This window comes from Sabethes cyaneus, chromosome 1 (assembly GCF_943734655.1).
Source record: "Sabethes cyaneus chromosome 1, idSabCyanKW18_F2, whole genome shotgun sequence".
Taxonomy (NCBI): Eukaryota; Metazoa; Arthropoda; class Insecta; order Diptera; family Culicidae; genus Sabethes; species Sabethes cyaneus.
In genome coordinates this window covers 76,113,554-76,139,109 of record NC_071353.1, presented here as the reverse complement: position 1 = coordinate 76,139,109, position 25,556 = coordinate 76,113,554, and the positions used below count along the sequence as shown (strand labels likewise).

The following is a 25,556-nucleotide window of genomic DNA, read 5'->3' as shown; positions in this document are numbered from 1 at the left end:
ATGTACTAGTGTGGATCAGCAGAGGAAACAAATGTTATTATCCACAGCAGTAGTTAGAGTACGAGGATCGAATACCGGTAGCTACCCATGCAGAGTACTTTTGGACTCCGCGTCTCAGATGCATTTTATAACAGAACGTTTCGCTAGCCTGATTTCACAAAAATCAGAGCCGGTGGATTATCTGGTCAGTGGTCTTAACGGATCCAATACAAGACTTCGTCGCATGGTTCGCACTACAATAGAATCATGTGTCGGAGATTTCACTGCTGAATTAGAGTTTCTTGTAGCGCCGCGTATAACGGGAGACATACCGCTGAAATCTTCGACTAGCAGATCCGAACTTTAATAAGCGAGGGCGAATCGATATGCTTATTGGCGCAGAGCTCTTCTGGGATATATTGAAAGGTGATCAGGTCAGATTAGGATTGAATCAGCCGATACTTTCAAACACTGAATTTGGCTGGGTGGCTGGAGGAGTAATTACGACGGATGCACCGGTCATTGCCCGGTCATTATGTCAAACAACGAATGAAAATTTAAACGACCTGTTAAGAAGTTTTTATAAACTAGAAGTTTGCGATGAAGCCCAACATTCCAGTAAGCCGACCGACGAATATTGCTTGGAACACTTTCAACAAACTCATCAACGAAATCATGAAGGGAGGTATTTCGTGCGACACCCTTTTAACGAAAGAAAGGATGAACTAGGTGATTCTCGAACCATGGCTACGCGAAGATTTCTCTCTTTGGAACGACGACTAGATAGAGCACCAGATGTAAAGGAACAGTACTCCGCATTTATGCGAGAATATACTGAACTTGGACCAATTACTGTCAACGATGATGAATCGAGTGCTGCTTATTACATTCCTCACCATTATGTGTTACGACCATCAAGTACGACGACTAAACTACGCGTCGTGTTTGACGGATCTGCTGCAACATCATCGGGGGTAGCACTCAACGACGTTCTATTTGTCGGACCAACAGTCCAGAACGACTTAACATCGATTTTGTTAAAATTAAGAAGCTTTAAATTCGTGTTCACAGTGGATATTCCGAAAATGTTTCGTCAGGTTGGAGTTCTTCCTCCAGATAATGCATACCAGCGAATCATATGGCGCTACGACCGAAATGAACCGTTAATAATATACGAACTTTTAACTGTAACGTACGGGTTGGCTCCTTCCCCGTTTCAAGCTACAATGGCTTTACGTCAAGCTTCGGAAGACTATAAACATGAATTCCCACAGGCAGCGAAGGTGATTCAAACTAGCACCTACATGGACGATATTATAGCGGGTGCCCATAGTATTCAGCAAGCATGCGCACTCCAGCAGCAAGTCAGTGGTTTATTAGCGAAGGGTTGTTTTGGCGGACACAAATGGTGTGCAAACAACTCGGAAGTATTGCAGCAGATTGAAGCAGAAAACCGTGGCATTGACTTCAAGATGAATGACGATAATTCTAGCATTATAAATACGCTGGGAGTCGTCTGGAACCCAGTTGATGATTGGTTTTCGTTTTCCGTTACGCCTAGGGCAAGTGAAGCTACAACTAAAAGAAAAATTCTTAGTGAAGTTGCTAAAATTTATGATTTACTGGGTCTGGTTGGTCCGGTAGTTACTGCTGCTAAATTGATTCTACGGGAAGTCAGTGTTCTCCCAATCGATTGGGATGACTTAGTTCCACTGGTTATTGTAGATAAATGGCGATGTTTTCGTGATGAACTGATTTGCTTGAACGAATTATAAGTGCCGAGGTGGATTTCTTCTGGTAAAATGGTAACAGTACAGCTCCACGGGTTTTCCGATGCGTCGGACGTCGCCTACGGGGCGTGCCTTCATTCTCGTGTTATTGACCAGGCCGGAATCGTTACAATGCGTTTAATATGTAGTAAATCCCGAGTGCTTCCGAAGAAAATTGGTAAACGCAAACCAATCACTACTCCTCGTGCCGAACTGCTTGCGGCTGTGCTGCTGTCAAAACTAGTGGAAAAAACGGTTGCTGCGATAGAAGTTGTTTTTGAATCGGTTAACCTTTGGACCGACTCTCAAATTGTGCACTGCTGGATCGGTAAATCGCCTGACAGGTTGCAGTTGTATGTTTCAAATCGAGTTCGAGAGATTCAACGTATTACCAGTGTGTATACATGGCGTTATATACCTACGAACGGAAATCCTGCAGATATTATTTCGCGTGGGGAACGTCCTCGTAAACTTTTATGTAATCAGCTGTGGTGGACGGGACCTTCAATGTTAAAAACAGTCACGATAAAAGAAGTGCAGCTGGCACCGATAGCAGACGAAAATTTGCCAGAAGTGAAAGGTGGTGTAATCAGTGTTACCAGGTCGATTGCCCATTTTCCCGCTGCCCAGAGCTTGATTTCCCGCTGAAATCCCGCTGGCCAGGATCAATTTCCCGCTAGAAATCCCGCTGAATCAAAAGTCATATTATTCTTTCGTTTCTGGTGCAATATTTCAGTAAGGCTTGCGCATTTGAAATTAGGATGATCGGCTGAAATTGAGAGGTTGCAATTGAATGAACATTATGCAAATTTACTGCATTCATGTTGACGAAGTTTTGGGATTCAGGAAACAGAAAACGAAATATTAAGTTATCCCTTATATAATGACAGTTTACTGCGAAATTTCGCAAGAATTATAAGATTAAGGAGTCTAAGAACACAGGCGAAAATTTCGAAAGAAGCTTTTAGCACAAATTCTTTTTCTGTGTCTAGCTATGATAAAAATCATGCAAAATTTCAGCAACGCTGGCAAATAGTTATGGTTTTTGGTGACAAAAGAAGATATGTTTCAATCTTTGGGAGCACCCAAAAATCAAAAATATCTGTAAAGCGCATCGGCTCTTTGTTCTCGCCTTTATTTTGTTTTAGCACCGATTTGTTTTGGTTTTGTTATCATACAAACCAAATTATGGGCCCTATTCTGTAAGTCACGTCGAGTGTCACTTTGCTCGAATAGTCGACTTTTGCTATTATGTAAGTCACACGCGACCCAATTTTGTCGAGTAACACGACTAAGTCCATCGCCAAAAAGCTAGTGACTAAACGGTTAGCAAATGACGCCAGAGTTAGCTTTGTTTTAATCGTGCATTGAGCCGCTATGTTACCAGGGATGCCACATATAATTCTGTGTTTTTTGTTGGAAAAATCTGATAATCTGTACGGCGAGGAAAAATATCTGTGCAAAAATCTGTTCAATGCAAAACAATGAGAGTGAAAGAGATAGAGAGTCATTTTGCTGACTATTTCCGTCTCTTTCACTCTCATGTAAAAGCTCAAAAATCTGTTTAATCTGTGTAATTTGGCGAAAATCTGTATTCTATGCATACAGATTCTGTACAGGCAATTTCTTTCAAATATCTGTTAAACACAGAATAATCTGTGCATGTGGCAACCCTGTATGTTACCCGTTCTTCTTGCACTCGACACACGACAGTGACTGAGTCGAGCCGAGTTGCTCGACGTGACTTACAGAATAGGGCCCTATGATGTATATAGATACATAAGTGTTGTTTTGTTTCCAATTCATGAATCAGTTGGATTTTGCCATCCATTGGCAACGAATTAGTGCAAAACGGATTTGTTTGGTGGTCTTCTTTTTCAGTAAGTTCTAATGAGTATTTGTCAGAACTATCCCATTCTAGGTAAAAACCACGGAATTTTATAATCAAGAGAATATACTGAACCATCTGCCAATGCATGAGCAGACATTAGAATGTCACTAAACGAAGTGTTTTGCTGTCAACCTCTCTTTCAGCACTCTTTTTGCCTATCAAATATCGCTAAATCGAGATCCCGCTAAAATCCCGCTGAGTTATTTAAGAAAACCGCTAGATTCCCGCTAGCCGCTGTTTGGTTATTAAGTCCCGCTGTCCGACTTGAAATCCCGCTAAATCTAGCGGGAAAACCGCTGATCTGGCAACGCTGGGTGTAATGTTAGCACTGATTCCTGTGATGAAGCGATTGAACGTATTTGAACGAGTAAGCGATTATGACAAGATGATTCGTGTAATGGCTTATGTAGTTCGTTTCGCGAATTACATAATATCCAGGAAAAAAACCATCGTTAAGGGAGAGCTGACAATAGCTGAATTGAAAGGTGCTTTGATATTTACCGTGAGATGTGTTCAAACTGAATCTTTTGAGTCTGAGTTGAAAGCAATTAAAGAAGGAAGCCAATTTAAACATCGTCTCAACAGCCTGAAACCATTTATTGATTCGGATGGACTAATTCGTGTCGGTGGGAGAATCAAAAATGCTCCAATACCGTACGACAGTCGACACCAAATGCTGTTGCCAGCAGGACATCCTTTTACAGAAGCATTAATAAGAAGTTTACATCGTACGAATTTACATATCGGACAGAAGGGTCTTCTAGCTGTAGTCCGTCAGAGATTTTGGCCGTTGCGAGTAAAATCTACTATTCGAAAAATTATCGGCAGTTGTATTATCTGTTTTCGCGCTAATCCCTCAAGGTCCGCTCAGTTAATGGGTGATTTACCATCGTATCGAGTCCGTCCAGCACCCATCTTTGCTTATACAGGTGTGGACTACGCAGGGTCATTCTCGATCAAATCATTTATCAGTGGACGAAAACCGTTGGTAATGAAAGGTTGTGAAATGGAGGAATTATTACGACTTTTCAACAACCAACCAGAAGTCAAGAAAATCACCGATTACTGTAAGAGTCACGGAATTGATTGGTCTTTTATTCCACCACGAAGCCCCCATTTTGGTGGGATTTGGGAGGCCGGAGTTAAGCAGGTAAAGCACTACCTTACACGAATCGTCGTAGGTTGTCTGTTATCTTATGAAGAACTATACACTACCCTGACTCAGGTAGAAGCTGACCTGAATTCGCAACCTCTGGCGCCGTGCTCAGATGATCCAAGTGATCTTACAGCGATTACGCCTGCCCATTTTTTAATTGGGCATGAGATGCAAGCAATTCCCGAACCATCCTATTTAGACTTGAAACAATCCACACTATCACGTTGGCAGCTGCATCAAACCCTATTTCAACATTTTTGGAGAAGATGGACGGCTGAGTACTTACCGGAGTTGCAGAACAGGTCAAAGTGGACGAAGACGATCGAGATTCCCGTAGGTGCTCTAGTGCTGATGATCGATAAAAATGCTCCCCCCTTTCTGTGGCCGCTTGGAAGAGTTACAATGCTGCACCCTGGAGTAACTGGAGTACAATCATGCCGAATATTACTATCCGCTTTCTGGCTGTGCAATGAGGGGACAGGGGAGTTGTTTTCTACTTTACTGTGAGGAAAAATTGCAAGTTTGTATATTAAACTACCCATTCCTGGTAACTAATAAGCATTAACATAAGCAGCAAATCAGCGTATCTGGCATTTTACACTGCACGTTGTTGTATATTAGCTTTTTGACTGCATAGGTGTTGTAAATTGGCATCCAAAATTGTATTCAAATTCTTCGTGTCGGTAATTAGCTGTAAATTAGCATTGTCAGTACTATAAGACGGTTATCAGTAAAGTAGCTATATATTTTGCTAAAATAGCGTTTAAGTAGCATTTAAGGCGACTTAAATGCTTATTGGCCTATATTTGAATAGCATTGGTGATGCTTATTGGTTACCTGGGATGCTTTCATAGTTACGTAACGTAAACAACTGAACCGATCGGCGTGAAAATTTGCATATAATGATTTTTGGAGCCAGGGAAGGTTCTTATGATGGTTAGAGACCCCTCCCCTCACTAAGAGGGGGGGGGGGTTCCATACAAATGAAATGCAAATTTCCTCATAACTCTAGAAGTAATCTAGCAAATGGAACCAAATTTGGCATGTGGGGGGTTTTGGAGGCAGGAATTTTTTAATGATGGTTTGAGACCCCTCACCCCTGTGGGAGGGGGATAAGGACTCATACCAATAAGACAGAAATGTTTGCGTAGCTCAAAAACTAATCAAACTCGAGAAATTTTAGACTCATAAAATATTAATCAATAACAAGACCACCAAAAACTATCAATAGTAACATTAGATAATTCAGCGCCAGTCGGCCATAGGCCGCGAGTGTTGCCGGCGACCTGACGTCGGAAGTGCCGGCCACTGCGGGGGGCAGCCCCCCGTAGAGATCACCTCTATCTAAGTTTATTTATTTTCCTAGATCTACTGACCTCTATTACTTTCCTTCAGTTAGGTCACCCCTGCGAAGTGGTACTTTCTACAAAAAGTTTTTCCGTGAAATGGTGCATCCCGCGTAAGGTTTTTCGCGGAATGGTATTCTGCGAAACTCTATATTCCGCGTTATGGTCAACCGAGAATTGGTGTTCCGCAAAATGGTATTCGGCGAAATGGTTCGTAATGATGGCGAATATTTAAATGCTATGCGCTTTATTTTATCAGGCTGAGCGATGGGGGGAGTTGTTTTCTACTTTACTGTGAGGAAAATTTGGAAACACCCATGAACTCCGCAGAAACTTGCAAAATTCGAGATTGTGACAAAGGTCATCCGAGATTCACTATTTATGTACAACATATAGCGAATTTGTTTATTCAATCCGGGTTGGAACCGGATGAATTTTTTGTGTTCATTTGCTCCTATCTGACAGATAAAATTCATCCAGTTCCAACCCGGATTGAATAAACAAATTCGCTAATAGTTTAATCTGTGGCAATACGAAGTTTGTCGGGTCAGCTAGTATCTTATATATAAAAACGGATTTCTGTCTGTCTGTTGGGATGTTCCTTATAGAATCTAAAACTACTGAACCAATCGGCGTGAAAATTTGCATGTAGAGATTTTTGGAGCCAGGGAAGGTTCTTATGATGGTTAGAGACCCCTTCCCCGACTAAGAGGGGGGGGGGGCTCCCATACAAATGAAACACAAATTTTTGCATAATTCGAGAAATAATCAAGCAAATGGAACAAAATTTGGCATGTGGGTGTTTTTGGTGACAAGAATTTTTTCTATGGTAAATTGAGATCCCTCCCTTCTTTAGAAGGGGAATTATGGATCCTCTCCCTTTTAAGAGGGGGGGGGGGCTTCCATACAAATGATATACTAATTTCCTCATAACTTTAGAACTAATCAAGCAAATGAAACTAAATTTGGCATGTGGGTGTGTTGGAGGGCAAATTCTTTTTCTATGCTGCATTGAGACCTCTCCCCTTTTCAGGAGGTAAATTATGACCCCTCCCCACTATAAAAGGGAACACTCCCATACAAATCAAATATGTACAAATTTCCGCATAACTAGAGAACTAATCAATCAAATGGAACCAAATTTGGCATGTGAGGGGTTTTGCTATTTGCTTGATTAGTTCTCGAGTTATGCAGAAATTTGTGTTTCATTTGTATGGGAGCCCCCCCCCTCTTAGTGGGGGGAGGGGTCTCGAACCATCACTAAAACCTTTCCTGGCTCCAAAAACCTCTACATGCAAATTTTCACGCCGATTGGTTCAGTAGTTTTTGATTCTATAAGGAACATCCCGACATATATATTTTACGAGTAGGGAAATCTGCTGGGCACCTTAGAAGATACGGTACTATCGGACACCTGAGAAGACAACTCAGGAAGTGGGGTTTGGTATCCCGACCCCCCTAATGGGACGTGAGGATCCGGACCCACTAAAACCCTACTCGAGTCTCCAGCCTCAATCCCCCCTGGCCAGTTTAGTAGCTCAAATACAATCTGGGTAGCTGCCGCATTGACCGCTCCCCAGACGTCCGAGCTGGAACACATCCTTTGGACTATGTTATCCGGAGTAGTGTCCTGTCCGCTCACTGCCATCATGTTGCTTCTCACGCCCGCGAAACGAGGTTGTATGAAGAAAGCATGTTCCGCAGTTTCCAAACATGTACGCATTCGGGACACGCGGAGGACTCCGCATGCCCAAACTTGTGCAGATGCTGTCTGAAACAACCATGCCCTGACAGAATCTGTGGAAGGTGGAAGTTGACTTCGCCGTGGCGCCTGTTGACCCACCCGGCTAGTTCCGTGATAAGTCGATGTGTCCACCGACCTTTTGTGGAATTAGACCATGCCCGCTGCCATGTGGTCATCGAGGCCGATCTTGTGGTCAGTGGCGACTCGCCCGCCTGTTCAACCTGTTCATAGGACAGGCAAACAAAATTCAGCCCGACAACATTTTGTTTGCACCGACGCATATGCAATGCAAATGCAATGCAGAATGTGACACAGCTTTTACTCGAAAGCGCGGGCGCTTTATTGTCTCGTTCATCTTTCATCATCAGAATCTGGAACTGCAATGCGAATTGCGGCAGTATATACACGAAATACACCGTTTACGCAACATAGCAAGCGCTACGGTGAATACCCCTAATGTTTGTTTTATGATTAAAATATAGAAATGCGATAATAAAAAAAGCTGCGTATTAATTTGTATTTTTCGCTTGTTGAACAGGCAAGCTAAACCCCCACGAGTCACCACTGCTTGTGGTACTCCGTATGCCTCTAGTTCCACGTTGGTTGAAGCACTCTACGTCCTCGCTGATGGTGATGCCAATAGGCATCATACCCGTTAAGATGCAGATTGCGTCATGTGAAACTGTGCGATACGCACTCGCCATTCTCAAGCACATGAGACTATAGGGGTCTCCTACGAAAGGCTGAAAATCGAAAGGCTGAAAACCGAAAGGCTGAAATTTCAAAAGGCTGAAAGCTACAAAAGGCTGAAGATCAAAAGGCTGAATATGACGTAAGGCTGAAAAATCATAAGGCTGAAAAGAAGTGCATTGTTTTACAGATTTTTGCCAAATATTATAGCTTTATTGACATAAAGATTATATCTGAATCAAATTCTTCTACTACAGTTATTATTTGCCATTCATAGTTGGATGGAGTGCACACAAATATCCAAAAATAACTAACGTTAGGTTTTTGAAACAGTTGAAAAATGTCTTGCTATTCGTAGAAAAGAATTAGCCCCACATAGAAAAATTTGGGCTAAAACTTAAGACATAAGAAAAAAATAAGTTTAGCTTATTATTTTAAATGAAAACTTAAGTGCAATTTTTATTTGCGTCGCTTTAATAAGACTCGATTACTTATTTAGCATTTAATTCTAATTTCTAATCTGCTGTCGAAAAACTGTTAAAAAGATTGGGGGGGATATATCCAGCTCCCGGTAATAAGCTGTCAATGCCTGAAGTAATACTTGTAATCAGTATGCAGTATGGTTGCTGTTTCTACCAAATTTCAACAATCTAACCGAAAGTATTCGCCACCTTCGGCCTTTTCAATAACCCAGTACGTGTTATCCTTGTTCACTGCCGCTCGTTCAAAATTAAAATTAAAGCACTCTGCAGGCGGAGCGACAAACGAGAATCGACATGCCCGTCTTAGGAAATTTGTGTCCGTCACCTTACAGTTTCGTATGCGCGAATATTTTCCGAAACGCTTTTTCTCGAAAACAATTTCGCCGAAAAATGTTTTAAGTATAAGTTTCTCGAATGCCAGTTCCCCGGAAAGCAGGTTGTTAAAAATCAAAAATGAGTGACTACTTTCATAGAAAGCCATTTTAAAACGGATAGGTTTTCCTTCTAGGCTTGGAAGCGACGTTCTACTTTGCTAGGAAATAGCAATTCCAAGCTTTTTTTTCTTCTCCAAGAAACTTAGGGTTGGGTTAAGGGTTAACCCTCTAACGGGCAACATCGTAAAAAACATGCGATCTAGCAAATGATTACTTTATCATGAAAGTACACTCAAAAGAAGCTCAAGTGTTGATTTGCATGGGAAATTATTTATCTGGGGGACCGCTAGGTATGAAATAGTCCAATTTCTCTTTTTAGTTTTTCATGCCTAACGCTCTACTCAAATATTTTTTTCAGTTCAAATATATCACAAAATTGAAAAAAAAAGCATGTAAATTACTCATAGGAAAAATTTGCGATCGAACATTCTGTTCTAGATGTCCTTTTTCTTCAAACGTAAAAAAGGGAATATTCGCACCATGATTTTTTTCTGAATTTTTCGGAATTCTTATTTTTGAAAGATGATAACTTTTGAACGCATGGTCAGAATGTTGTGATATTAGTATCAACATGTCAGGAAATTTGTTCTGAACTTATTTCTCATATTGTCAATCCAAGACAAATTTCGTATGTGGCTGTGGAGCTCGAAAAGCGAAGGCCGTCTACAGACGGTCTCTTTTTTTCCTTGTTGGGGACCTTGGACCACTGCGACAGACGGTCTTACCCGTTAGAGGGTTAACAAAAGCAAAGCCTGGGTGCTAATTCCATTATCGAAATTCGACCTTCTGTTTTTATACGACAGACTTCGCAACCAGCTGTTAGAATACAGGACAGTGCGGGGTCAGTGCTACGATCCTATTGACTCTAATAGCCTCTCCCAGCCGAGACTCGAACATACGACGACTGGCTTATTTAGACCAGCGTCTTACCTCGAGGCCAACTGGGAGGCATTACCAGAGGGTTAACAGTAAGCAATATAAGTGGCGCTACGCGGCAATATTGTATAGTCAAGTCACTTTTTACGCAAAGGGTGTGTTCTACGAAAATCCCGAAATTCGCGTAAAAGGATCCGCGAATTCCGAAATTCGCGTGAAAATCGCGCAAATCCTGAAATTCGCTTAAAAACCCCATAAACCGTTAAATATGTATTAACAGTAAGATTAAAATATTGCAATTCGTTACGTTGCGAGTATAGAATATCCGCCAAGGTAGTGCTTTTTCCGTGTTTGAGTATTTTAAGGTAAATTTCATTTAAAATACTTGGGTTTCTTGAGTCCCTTTTTTTATTTCTTTTAATTCTTCTTTTATAGTTCTCTAAACCTCGCTTTTTCGTGCAAAATTTCTTTGAAAATATTTATTGATCAACAGCGTCCCAAAAATTGCAGTAAAAAAATTCGCGTATGAGTGAAAGAGTATGCTTTACTTCGTCTATGAGGTTTGCCAGGGGGAAGCAAAGCAAACTGTTTTATTCATATGGGCGAGTATGTCATATAAAACTTTCGCAGCCTTCTGCCTGCTCAAGTGTTTGTTATATGTTGTCCTTACGCGTTGCCGCTCGTTCGGACTCAACTAAGGGATAACCCCTACTAGTCAGTAAACCTAGGAAAATGCTTGCACCTAAATAGAGGTGGTTTCTGCGGGGAGCTGCCCCCCGCAGTGACCGGCGCTTCCGACGGCGGGTCGCCGGCGAACACTCGCGGCCTGCGGCCGTCTCGTCCTGAATCATCTAGGAAACGTTTACTACTGAACCGGTAAATAGGTCACGCACCCTGTAATTAGCGTAACTCATTTGCGCTTAAGGGAATAAAAGAAGTCTTAATCATCTATACTCTACTGTTTGAACTACACAAAAAAAAACCAAAATAAAAATAAGGTTGCATGTGTATGTGTATGTATCTTGTTTTTCTGAGACCAAGGTGCAGAATTTTACGAAATGTTTCATTTCATATCTTACTGAAACGCACGAAAATAATTTTTGATGCTCACGCAGCTAAATACTGAACTTATTCAGTAAAGGGGGTAAAATATTCCTATCAATATTATTCGAGGTACAGTTCCGGCAAAAACAGTGAGTTCGGAGAAAAATTCGATAAAGTAGTCTATTTGGGAAAGACTTTATTAGGCTAATTTATTCGGGAAAATCGTTTTCGTGAAAAAAGTTTTTGAGGAAAAGTGATATGACCAGAAAACTGACGTCGAACCACGCGGTGCATGACTGCTTTCACAGAAAAATATTGCTTTAAACACGTTTTAAATTTATACCATTTCATCTAAATTATCTGTGTGATTTAGGTATGCATGAAATAACATCGATAGGCGAATAAACGCAAAACTAATGAAGCCCATGCGACTCCTACATTTGGTTGTCCGAACTAGGAAAATGATGATCAGTTACAATTTTTCGCTGGACGGATATACAAATGAAAACGTTTCTTATTTAAATCTCAGTAAAATGAATATTGCGAACATTAAATTTTCAGCAGCGGGTTAGAAATCTTATTTACTATCTAGCGCACTGGTGGTTGCAAATGAAATGTGTACTTAGGACAAGTAAATTGAGATCCGGATTTAGTTTAGGTGTGTATGGTTATGTTTATAGGTGCGGGACCGAAAAATTTAGATCCAGATATATTCATGAAAGTGTTCTACTTAATTGTTTAAGGTAATTTTAATGGTTTTAAACAAAATTATAACAATATTTCATCCAAAGCATGCTGAATTAATGTCCTTATTGTTAAGTATTTATTATGTAATAAAATTTCAATAGTTTTAAACAAGATGCAGGCAAATAAAAATTATAATAAGTATATATGTTATTTTCTAACCCAACCATAATATCTGATTGATTCCAAAGAGCGTATTTTTAAAAAAAATTCAAATTCGCTTCTGATGATTTTAGTTTTCTATGTGTTTTGACAGTTTTAAATAAAAATATCATCATTTTTACCGCGGCGCCAACTACTTGTCGAATGAAGCTTTTGTTCACCTATTGATACAAGAACACATGAGATGCTAAGGAGATCAAACAATAAAATGACTTTCTTGAGTCCCTTCTTTTATTTCTTCTTTTATAGTTCTCTAAACCTCGCTTTTTCGAATTTTCGAATCGAAAATAAAGAATACATTTTGCAGAAAACTGTAAAACTAGTAAACCTATAATTACAATTGAATCATTTGTTTGAGAAACCCCACGCCCATATGTGGTTTTGACACAAATGTATACTGCCGGTGGAAGCATAATTGTCCCATGTTACATTTTGCCATTTTCGACATTTTGTTATCTAACTTTATAATTATATATGTATTTTTAGAATATGAATCGAAAACATGGTGTTTATACAAGAAAAACTCGAAAAAATTTGAGGACAATTTGTCCCACTGGAAAAATGGACGCATATTTGTCTCGCTGCATATACCTTTTCATATAAAATGTTTTCAAGTTGTATACAAAATTTAGTGAAGTTTTTCAACATTCTCTCAAAGAGGGACAAATAATTACATCAAAACTAAGTAATTTTAGAAAAATCAGTTTTTCAACTTTGAGTGCGATTTTCTCATTTTCGTGTTTTGTAACATGGGACAGATATGCTTCCAGCGGCAGTATAGGAAAATAACAAAAACTTGATTTTTTTAAAATGTTCCCAACCTCAACTAAAAGGGATTTATGGAATTAACCTTTTTGCAGTATTTGAGAGAAGATGTATCCCCGGGAATCAAAAAATGCCGAAAACTCATGAAAATTGACTCATATCAAATAGCGCTTGTGGGGTTTCTCAAACGATTTATTTGTTTTCAATGATTTTGCTAAACAATCATATTTTGCCCTATCGAATAATTTCGCTGCCGGAAAAAATTCGATTTTTTTACTACCAGAAAGTTTTTTTTTTCTCAGTCCTTGAAAAGTTAAAAAAAACTTTTCTAATGCACAATATTGCCACGATTGCTTAGAAAATAACTTATAATGTTATGCACATTGCGGTTAAAATACCTACTGATATTTTACAATCAAGCGCACTCAAAATATTCTGCACATGATTAAAGCGAAGTTTCATATGATCTTCATGTGGCTCGTATAATCAAAATCCGCTCAGAAGTACACATGTAAATTATTCGCATTTTATTATGTGCAAATTTTGTGCGTATACAAAGATATGTGTTTGGCACATAAACATCGAAATGCGAAAAATTCTGAAATTTCTGCCTTTAGCATTACGTACACATTGTTTATTCTAAGTTTCAGCTATTCGTTATTCAGCCTTTCGAACATTCAGCCTTACGAGGTTTCAGCCTTTTGTCCTTTCAGTCTTATGTAGGCGTTACTTCGTTTTCAGCTTTTCGAATTTCAGCCTTTCGTGTTTCAGCCTTGTGATTTTCAGCCTTATGTTGCTAACCCGACTATAGGTGCTTTCCAGCTTGGCTAGATAGCTTTTGGTACCTAACGCCGATGACCACACCGGTCCGCCATACCTGAGTATGGACTGGACCACGTTGGCTAATAGCCTTCTCTTGCTGCTATACCGCTATACCGCAGAACTATTAGACATTATACGAGACAATGCCGAAATAGCTGTGAAAGCCTTCACCACGATAACCTCCGTTTTATGATGCGCTAGCTCCAGTTTGCTGGATCGCATCCAATCTTCAACAATGCTTATAGAGTGGGCAGCCGTCAACTCAACTTCTCTGATAGATTCACCGTAGACTTTCAAGGTGATGTCGTCCGCAAAGCCAACTATCACCACCCCTACCGGGAACTTTAGCTTCAACTAGTGATGTCCGTTAATCGTTCGATTAATTCAACTAATCGAATAACTTTAAAAATATTCGGATAATTTTTAATCGAATACTGCCAGCACGAGTAGTTGAATTAATCGAATAGTTCAAAGGAAATAGTATGAATGCGAATAATCCCCGAATAATGCCCGCTAATCGTTCATAATCGTTCGATTAATCGAATTAATGAAAAAAGTATTCGAATATTTCTAATCGAATACCACTAGTACGAATAGTTGAATTAATCGAATAGTGCAGACAACGCTCGCCGATTAATCGGTAATCGAATAATTGAAAATTTCGGACATCACTAGCTTCAACACCTCATCATACATGACGTTCCACAACACCGGGCACAGTATGGAACCTTGCTGAACCACTGCGGTGATTGGAACGCACTTCGCACCCTCCTCTGTGTTGTAGCATAGCACACGATTCTGGAAATAATTTTCCAGAATCCTGTACAGCGACACCGGCACTTGGACTTTCGGAAGTGAGTTGGCTATGGAGTCCCAGCTAGCGCTATTAAACGCATTTCTCACGTCAAGCGTAACAACTGCACAATAGCGGATACCTGTCCTCTTGCGCTGGATTGCCACCTCGGCTGTCTTAGTGACAGACAAGATGGCATCCACCGTAGATTTACCTTTTCGGAAGCCGAATTGATTCCTTGACAGACCGTTTGTACCCTCCGTGTACTGTACGAGTCTGTTAAGGATAACTCTCTCCAGCATCTTGCCGGCGGTATCGAGCAGACAGATCGGCCTATATGACGTGGGGACACCCGGAGGTTTTCCCGGCTTCGGCAACAGCACGAGGTTCTGTCGCTTCCATCTGTCCGAGAAGTGACCAGTTTCCAGCCATCTACTCATTACTGTCCCGAATAACTCGGGAGCCTCTAACATAGCCGCTTTAATGGCCAACCCGGTCAACATTGTTACATAACATTAACCAGCTTGTTACGTAACTGTGTTATGATGTGACGTTGAAGTTACGTAACCTGAGAGTAACAGGATGGTTGAAATTTCCCACTTTTTTACGTAACATTGTTACATTACAATGTAACATTGCGATAATGTTTATGATGTGAGGTTGTAGTTATGTAACCTGAGAGTAACAGGATGGTTGAAATTTCCCACTTTTTTACATAATTTACATTACCCAAATTTACATTACAATGTAACATTGCGATAATGTTTATGTAACATTGCAATAACATTAAAGCAATGTAACGTTACGTTACATTATTGCCATTGTTATGTAACAATCCTATTATTTCTGTTATGTAACAATATAAATGTTTTTGTAACGTCACAAAAAATACTTAACTGTGACACCTCAATAATACTTGCCACCAGAATGTATGTACAGTATGTATGACTAACTGCTAGCAAGTGCTCTTAAAAGCTGATCATAAACTCACGCAGTTTACGATTAGCTTGCAAGCGCATTTGCTAGCAGCTACATAGTCAATTCGCCTAGTATTTTCGAGACTTTACATATATTCGGCCTCCGTCACCAATCTTTGTTCTTTAAATAATCGACAAATAAAAAGTACATTTAGATTCCAAATCATTTATTATTCGATTCCTTTTAATTCATGTAGGGTAGATGCTCGAGTAGTTGTGGTAGTACCTATAGTGGTGGAAACTTTGAATATTCCGTTATTTTTGCAGATTTTGGTACAGTTTGACAAGTATCGATATTGACCAAACTCGTGTTTTAGTGTTTGACCTTGAAATGCGGTCAGGCATTAATATTAATATTTTTTTGAAACGATGGTTTTTACCAGGGCTATGGAGTGCTTGTCAAACTCCATATATTCGATGCGTTACTAACATGCACCAAAAATTTGGCTCTTAGGGTTACCATTTTTTCCAAATTAGAGTGACCAAGAAATTTTTGCAATATTTTTATAATTTTTTTACTTTCAATTAAGGCGTTTTTTTTAATAGGCGTTTTTGACAAGCTATCCCGCTTAGAGGCGCTGCATAAAAAAAGTGATGAAAAGTAAAATCCCTGTCAAACTCCATACATTTTTGAAAAAAGCTGAAATAAAATGCAGTTTTTGATTAACCCTTTGAATTGTCAGGATTTTAGATAGCGAAATATTGGAAGAAATTTGTTTATTTACGTTAAGGCAAGTGAAAATATTCGAATGTATTAACTTTATGACAGAAAAATGTTAATGTTTGATTTTGTACCGCATGAAACAAAAGTACATAGAGTCAGATGTAAAGTTTACATATCCTGGATAGAGAATCACCAATTATTTTCAGTCTTCAGTGTTTTCCAATGTGTTTTCAAATTTTTTTTTCGTGATTAGCATAATCTGCGCCAAGAACCAAACATATAACCTATCAGTTCCTAAACATAAATACACTTGCGAAGCTCTAATAATCTCCCGAAACAGAAACAATATATATCAAGTGAAAGGTAATACTTTTTCTTACCTTTATTATCCATTTTCATCATTCCCACTGTTGGTAATTCAATAAAATATTACATTTAAAGTCGAGTTCCATATAGGTACCAGCAAGCATTTTGGGAATTGTACTTTTTTTGTAGTTCCAATAATCACAACCAGGTAGCGAACGGTTGCTATTAGTTTTGCTCGAGCTCGCCTATTGGTTAGAAATTGAAATAACAGCGAAGAAAAAATTTGACTTACATATAAAACTAAACCGCTTGTGAAACTTTAAGCTTGTTTTAATTAATTACAATAAAAATTCATTACGACAATTATCAATGACCTTCAAACAAAACAAGTTTGGTTAGCTTATTACGAATAGACTGAATACTTTTTACTATTGAGTATTTGTGTTTTTATGAAGAACGAACATTAGAAGAACTGGGATTATTGTTTTTGAAATACTACTGCAAATACTAAATAGGAGGAATTTTTTATGGGGATGATGATTTCGATGCTAGGTACGAAATTTACGCTTGACGCCACCCCCCTGGTTTTTACAATTGATGGAGGGACGGAACGGGAAAGTAAAGAAAATTTTTTGGTAAAGGAGGGGAAAGAGTGGAAAGGAAGGGGGGGTAATAGGTAGCTACGCTTAACAAGTTGTCGTTGTCGCTTAACAAGCATTGGACGAAAGATAGGACAACTTGTTAAGCGTAGCTACCTATTACCCCCCCCCCCTTCTTTTCCACTCTTTCCCCTCCTTTTCCAAAAAAAATTTCATTACTTTCCCCTACCGTCCCTCCTTCAATTTTTAAAAACTATCGTTTCAAAAAAAAATATCAAGTATCGATATACCAGTACCAGTTTCATTTGGTAAGTATCAAACGTCACACACAGTGCCTTGTAAGTCGCAAGGACCTGCATAGTGTCGTCGTCCCGCCAGTAAAAACAAAGTTACATTAAACTTCTCGGTCGGTGGTTCTACAGTAGACGAAGGAAGAGGCACAATTTGTGTCTCAAAATAACCCAACCCATGTCGCTAGCTTAATAAGGAGGGTTTGCAGTCTCCTTTTGTCCAGCACCTCTGTGGTGAACACACGGTGTTCAACACTGAAAGTAACACAATGTTACTGTTAAGTAACACAGAAGTAACATTGTAATGTTACAAAGTTATCAAAATTTGACGTAACATTTAAATAAAAAAAATGGTAGCATTGTTACGTTAAAATGTTACCTGTAGGTTATGTAACAGTAACATTAAGTTTGTTACATTACAAACTACAGGTAACATTTTAACGTAACAATGCTACCATTTTTTCATTTAAGTGTTACGTCAAATTTCGATAAAAGTTGTAATGTTACACATTTAATGTTATTGCTACATAACCTACAGGTAACATTTTAATGTAACAATGCTACCATTTTTTATTTTAATGTTACATCAAATTTTGATAACTTTGTAACATTACACAAGGAAACTATATATAGTAATTACCCGGTCAACACTGAAAGTAACACAATGCTGCTGTTAAGTAACATTGTAATGTTACAAAGTTATCAAAATTTGACGTAACATTTAAATAAAAAAATGGTAGCATTGTTACATTAATATTTTACCGGTAGGTTATGTAGCAATCACATTAAATGTGTAACATGCGACGACTCAGCGGCCTGGGGCCAGGGCCTTGGGTCATGGCGCGGAAAGAGGCCCTCTATGATCTGCTCCAGCATCTCTGGCGAATGCTCTGAGGGCGCCATCACGCCCTTGGTCTTTGCCATTACTACCCTGTAGGCATCACCCCACGGGTTCGCATTGGCACTAGCACATAACCTTTCAAAACAGGCTCGTTTACTAGCTTTTATCCCACTCCTAAGCGCTGCGCGTGCAGCAGCAAGTGCTACTCGACATTCAGCCCTGCCTTCGTCCGAACGAGCTCTTTGCATAATTCTCCTCGCACGAAAGCACGCTCCGCGGAGTTCCGTAATTTCATCTATCCACCAGTAAGCCGGTGACCTGCCATACCTAGGTCGACCTTTCCTAGGCATGGTAGCGTCACATGCTCGCGACAGTAGCTCAACCAAATGATCAGCGTTCGGATCGGGTATACCGCGGTCACCGCACTCTCTTCGGATCGCTTCCACAAATACTTCGGGATCGAAGTATGATGTCCTCCATCCACGGGTGGTTGGAGTGTCGGTTCTACTCGCCGCCTGCCGCCTCGTTATCTGACCGACTGATCTGATCTGATGATCACTGTGAGTGTAGCCATTTGTCTACCCTCCAGTCTCCTATCAGACCAGGACTGCCGAATGTCACGTCGATTATAGACTCCGCACCGTTCCTACTGAAGGTACTTGTGGTGCCGACGTTGACCAGATCTACGTTGAGCTTTGCTAGAGCTTCAAGCAGAATCCGACCCTTATGGTTCGTGCGGCGACTTCCCCACTCTACCGCCCTAGCGTTAAAGTCGCCCGCCATAACCAACGGCCTAAGACCAGTCAGCACAAGTGATACTCGGTCTACCATCCGCGTAAACTGCTCGATAGACCAACTCGGCGGAGCATAACAGCTGCAGTAGAACACTCCATCCACTTAGGCAACCGCAAATCCCTCGTCTGCAGTTGACACAACTTCTTGAACCGGGAATCTGCTTGTCGTCCATATAGCCGCCGTCCCGGACCTATCCGACACCTAGTTACCGTTTCCGGCAGGGATGCGGTATGGGTCCGAGATGATTGCAATGTCCGTCAACGACTCAGTAACTACTTGGTACAACAGCTGCTGGGCCGCGTAGCAGTGATTTAAGTTCAGTTGCGTTACCTACACTACGCCCGTGTTTTAGTCGCCAGCGCGCCTGTCGGGTACTTTGGGTCTCCTGTTGCGTGCTTAGCGTCCCGTTGGCCGGTACATATCAGGCACTTGGGTGGCGCAGTACAGTCCCTCGCTATATGGCCCGTACCGCCACTTCTCCTACGCAAGCGGCTTCGGTCTGGACCCTTACAGCTCCAAGACTTGCCCTCTCTTAAAGCACCGGAAGCAGGCCTCCGGCTGCTGGAACACGCTAAGTGGGCATACGGACCATCCCACCTTCAGCTTAGCCACTTTCAAGGCTGCATTTCCGTCTACCAGTGGAAGTCTTATAGTTACTACCTGGGTTCCCACCGGTTCCTTGCGCAGACGAATTGCCTCGGTAGTCACCACCACGTTTCGTTAGCTGTGACCCTCACTGAAGCTTTTTACAGTAAGAATAATATCAACAACATCAAATTCCACTCTCGGATCATCTCTTCCAATCTTCGCTCCCACCTGAACCCTATACATACGAGCCCCAGCTAATGTCATTCTCGTTTAGTGACGAAAACGCAAATTTTTCGTTGGCAAATATGCAACGCCAGTACCAGACGCATGCTCGTCATATTTTTTTATTATTAACTCTTATTACTATGTGGTACCATGGGTAAATTTAATTTGGACTTGGATTTTGAATTAATATGCATTTTATTGTAGAAAATCACCTGAAAATAATTACAGTAAAATTAACTTTGGCGGTCCCAAAAATGATTGCTGCAGAAATTAAATTTTTGTTCCTATACATCGTGCTATGTAGGTTCACTAACTTTACTTTCTACACACAGAAAAATAATATGTAAATGCAAAAGGATCTGTATAAATTCAACAAAAAATATTGTAGATTCACGGCTTACCCAGATATATTTTTGATTTCAACTGGTTGACCTTTAGTTCACAATAATCTTTATTATTTCTAAAAATAACCAGCTTCTATAAAAAATAAGTAGTTTTGGGTTTATTAACGTTCTAATAGTAACAAAAGAAGTATGAATTCAGTTTAAAAAATATTTTTTTGATTCAAAAATATAATACAGGTTAAACTCAACAACAGATATTGTTGTTTCTTACTATCATCATTTTTCTGCGTGTCTGAAAATACCATGAATCTTGAATTCTTTTGGCAAAGCTATTCCCGTCGTCTCATTATTCCTGCATGTCTCGGTGTTGACTACTTTCCCTATACATAACGTAACCTAAATAATACTACACATTTGAAACACAATTTATAATTTTAATATTGTTACAATGTATATGTTGCTACATCCCAGCTAGCATTTTTATCTATACCTATAAAAATAGATTTCTGTCTGTCTGTCTGAATTATGACTCCTCTCCCCTTTAAGAGGGGAGGGGGGCTTTCATGCAAATGAAATACAAATTTCCTCATAACTCGAGAAATAATCAATCAAATGGAACCATATTTGACATGTGGGTGTTTTTGGAGGCAATAATTTTTTCTATGATGAATTAGGACCCCTTACATTTTTAGGAGGGGGGCTCCCATACAAATGAAATACAAATTTCCTCATAACTCCAGAACTAATCAAGCAAATGGAACCAAATTTGGCATGTGGGGGGTTTTAGAGGCAGGAATTTTTTTATGATGGTTTGAGAACCATCACCCCTGTGGGAGGGGGATAACGACTCTCATACAAATAAAACAGAAATTTTTGCGTAACTCAAAAACTAATCGAACTCGAGAAATTTTAGACTCTCATAAAACATTAGTCGATAACAAGACCACCAGTAACTATCAATAGCAACATTAAATGATTCAGGGCGAGACGGACACAGGCTGCGAGTGTTGCTGACGACCTGTCGTCTGGATGCGCCGGCCACTGCGGGGGGGGGGGGGGAGCCCCCCGCAGAGATCACCTCTATCTAGGTTTATTTATTTTCCTAGATCTACCAGCCTCTATTACTTTTTTCCAGTTGGGTCACCCCTGCGAAATGGTACTTTCTACGAAAAGATTTTGCGTGAAATGGTACATCCCGCGTAAGATTTTTCGCGAAATGGTATTCTGCGAAACTCTATATTCCGCGTTATGGTCAACCGTCAACCGGGTTATGGTTTGTAATGATGGCGAATATTTAAATACTATCCGCTTTATTTTATCAGGCTAAGCAATGGGGGGAGTTGTTTTCTATTTTACTGTGAGGAAAATTTGCATATTAAAACACCCATGAACTCCTCAGAAACTTGCAAAACTCGAGATTGTGATAAAGGTCATCCGAGATTAAGGTTTTATGTACAACACAGTTTGTGGCAATACGAAGTTTGTCGGGTCAGCTAGTACATATATAAAAGTCAAAAATCAGCATTGCGTACAGATATGTATGCTAATAACTTATATATCATATGATGCACAAAACTGGCATATCCGTACTGATTGTATAACAATTCCCGGAAAACTATTCCCCAGGAAATAAAACGCCGAAGCTTTTTTCCTAGAAAACCAAACTCCGGAAAGCACCAATAACCAGAAAACCATTGACCAGAAAGCATTAATCCCCAGAAAATTAATATCTAGAAAGTACTAATTGCCAGAATGCTATTCTCCAGAAGAAACTAATCGCCAGAATACTATTCCCCAGAAATAATTATATATTCCTGAAGACGAAATCCGCGAAATAACAGTTACCGTAAGCGCGCCTAATTCTACGCACCCCGCATTTCAGTTAAAACTTTCCGATTTCCGATGAATTTTTATCGCAAAATATGTATACATTTAGTTCTTAATTAGAGAATATTTCAATTTTTATTTAAAATATGCGATGCGCACAATTGGGAGCAAGGTGTAGGACTTTAACCTTCTTAGTTTTTCTGAAAGTCTGATTTTCGAATAAAATTTCTATATAAATTATTATAAATAATTTATATATTTCTTTATAAATTTTATAATTTATAATTCTTTATAGATTATAAACTATTAACAAATTCCCAAGAATCAGTTAAGTCGTAAAGTAGTATCTTGTGAGTTATGGAATACAGTTCCAACCCGCTAATCCGACAAATTCATGGCCGGATTAACGAATTTTGACTCGATAATCCGGCAGTCAAACTAATGTCAGTGGGGTTTTGAAATGTCGTGTTGTTTACATCCAGACGTAAACAACTCTGGAAATTTCCGAAAAAAATGTCACAAATACGTAATAAATTTGAGTTGTACTGAAAAATGCTCAATTTATTCTATGAAATACTATTCAATTCTTGTTTAGCTTAAAAATAAGCGGAAGAACATTAATGTTTTGAGAAGAGTGATGAAAAATGGAGCTCCTGGCAAAATTGAGCGCAGTTATAAGGAGTGCCATTTACCTTTTCCATTTAGTTGGAATGAAGCTAATCGAATCGAATCTCGACTGGGAGAGGCTGTTAGAGTCAATAGAATCGTAGCAACTGGCCCTGCAATTGTCCTGCACTCTAACAGCTGGCTGCGAAGTCTGTCGTATAAAAAAACAGAAGGTCAAGTTTCGATAACGAAATGTAGCACCTAGGCTTTGCTTTACCATAGAAACCATTCACAACTTTCGGCCTACTCAATTGTTGGATAATTATGTGCTGACCTTACTCGCTATCGCTCGTTCGGACTCAACTAAGGGATAACTCCTACTAGTCAGTAAACCTAGAAAAACGCATGCACCTAAATAGAGGTGATTTCTGGCCGGCGGAGAGGTGGCCGGCGCTTCCGACGGCGGGTCGCCGGCAAACACTCGCGGCCTACGGCCGTCTCGCCCTGAATCATAGGAAACGTTTGCTACTAAAATAGGTGCCACATCTTGTAACGAGCGTAACCCATTCGCGAAAAAAAGAAGTGTAATTTACTTACTCATTTCGGATTACTCGTTAAATATTTTTCTGGATATTGGTTCTTTCTTGTCAATAGCTTTCTGGTAAATATTACTTTCTGGGAATCGGTTTTCTGGAATTTAATACTTTCTGGGAATTGGTTTTCTGGAATTTAATACTTTCTGAGCATTGGTTTTCTGGAGAATGATTCTTTCCGTACTGTTCCGTACTGCTATACAATTTTGAAAATCGTATGTGTGACAGTTATCACTATATACGATTGATAGTCAACTTGGGCGCATTTTATTTTGCTTTAGTTACGATTCCAAATTTATTACGATAAATTTCGTACGTTGATGTACGATTTGGTGCTAGCTTACTTACTTACTTAGGTGGCTTGCCGTCCTAAGACAAAGCCTGTTGAACAAAATTTCTCCATGTAACTCGGTTGAGGACTACCGCTCTCCAATTCCTCGGACACCGAGTACTCTCCGCCAAATCTCGCTCTATCTGGTCTAACCATCTTGCTCGCTGCGCTCCTGGTCGTCTTGTTCCTACCGGATTTGAGGCGAACACCATCTTTGCAGGGTAGTTGTCCGGCATTCTTGCAACATGCCCTGCCCATCGCATCCGTCCAGCTTTAGCCACCTTCTGGATACTGGGTTCGCCATAGAGCTGTGCGAGTTCATGGTTCATCCTCCGCCTCTATACTCCGTTCTCCTGTACGCCGTCGAAAATCGTTCTTAGCACTCGTCGTTCGAAAACTCCGAGCACTCGCAGGTCCTCCTCGAGCATTGTCCATGTTTCATGCCCGTTGAGAACAACCGGTCTAATAAGCGTCTTGTACAGGGTGCACTTTGTACGGGGACTTATTCTGCTCGACCGCAATTGCTTGTGGAGCCCATAGTAAGCATGGTGCTAGCTGGGATGTAAATAATTATTTACAGCTTAAACATAAATAATAGAAATGCCTTTTTTCAAATATCTCTTGTTTATATAGCAACTAAAATAGTTAATTATATTCTTAGCTTCCATGCAGCACCCGATTCGTAGATGTACTAAGGAGGAAATTGAACAAAAGCGTCAAGATGCTCTGAAAAGATTGCAGGAGAGACGATTAAAACAGCTAGTAAGACAGAACATTTCGTAAGTCTATCTAAAAGTTACGTTGCTTATTAGCTCTAAATATATTTCTGAATAATGATATATTGATGTTAACTTTTGTGAATTTTAATAACCAGGATCTAACTAAAAATAAAGGAAACTCTGAAATACGTTGAATTTAAAGTTAAACTCATTATTCATCGCATAAATTTTGTTGAAAAAAAGCTTGTTTTATAAAAGTTACACAATTGTATTTGAAGATTGATGACGCTCCGATGGCTTCCCAAACAAACATTTTTGTAACAGTAGCTTATTCAACTAATATATAATTGTTATTTGAGGTCTCCCTGATACTCTGATGATGACAACACAAAATGGCCCAGTATAGAGTGTTGTACGGCCCATAAATGAAAAATTGGCTAATATGCCACCGACATGAACTTGAGAAAAATGCCATTTTATTACTTATGTCTGCAAAAGATGTTTACGCGGTAATGGCAACCTGTTTAATGTGCATATTACCCCTCATACACGCCGAAGCCACACCGTTGAGTTTAAACAGCGATAGATGTGGCCAAATTCCCTCGGCCGGACGTTTTTAACGCAGTAGCCAATTTTTCATTTATAAACACAAGTAGAGTTTACAATTCGAAAGCAAATTTGGCTAACGTCCATACGTTGTGAATTATCTCGTGTTAGTGAGTCTACAAAATGGCTTTAAACTACCTAAAATAGTACGGAAGCACAAGTGAAGACGAAGTGGATGACGAAACAAGTAATCCGTGCACCCCGGAGAAGTTGCCAACGAAGCGTGTGCTTCAAGCGCTTGAAGCCAGAAGGAAGAAGCAGCTACTCCATGCGCCGTCATTAATGGAAGCTGCGAATCCTGCCGTCTAGATTGTAAAAAAAGATGAAATGTGAAAAAATAACACGATTCGATCCAAAAATCTTGCGATTGCTAACCTTACGTCTGAAACCACCACACCACATGATCAGTTTTAATATGTGATGGAAAAATGCGAAATAAGAACACATCGGTTGCTGTGCATGCGGTTTGAAATCATTATGGATATTAGCCCACTTCTCATTTATTTTGGATATTAGCCAAAATTGTTTCACGTCCTGTGCCTCCAAAA

General features: G+C 39.8%; 1 protein-coding gene across 1 annotated transcript in view; it reads left to right on the top strand.

Moving 5' to 3' along the window:
- Positions 1–24,611, top strand: part of LOC128737876 (uncharacterized) — a 48,358-nt gene extending 23,747 nt beyond the window's left edge. Inside the window, exon 5 of the mRNA XM_053832621.1 lies at positions 24,345–24,611. Within this exon, the coding sequence (XP_053688596.1) occupies positions 24,345–24,466 (122 nt within the window). The 3' untranslated portion in view covers positions 24,467–24,611. The remainder of the gene's footprint in view (positions 1–24,344) is intronic.
- Positions 24,612–25,556: the final 945 nt, after the last annotated feature.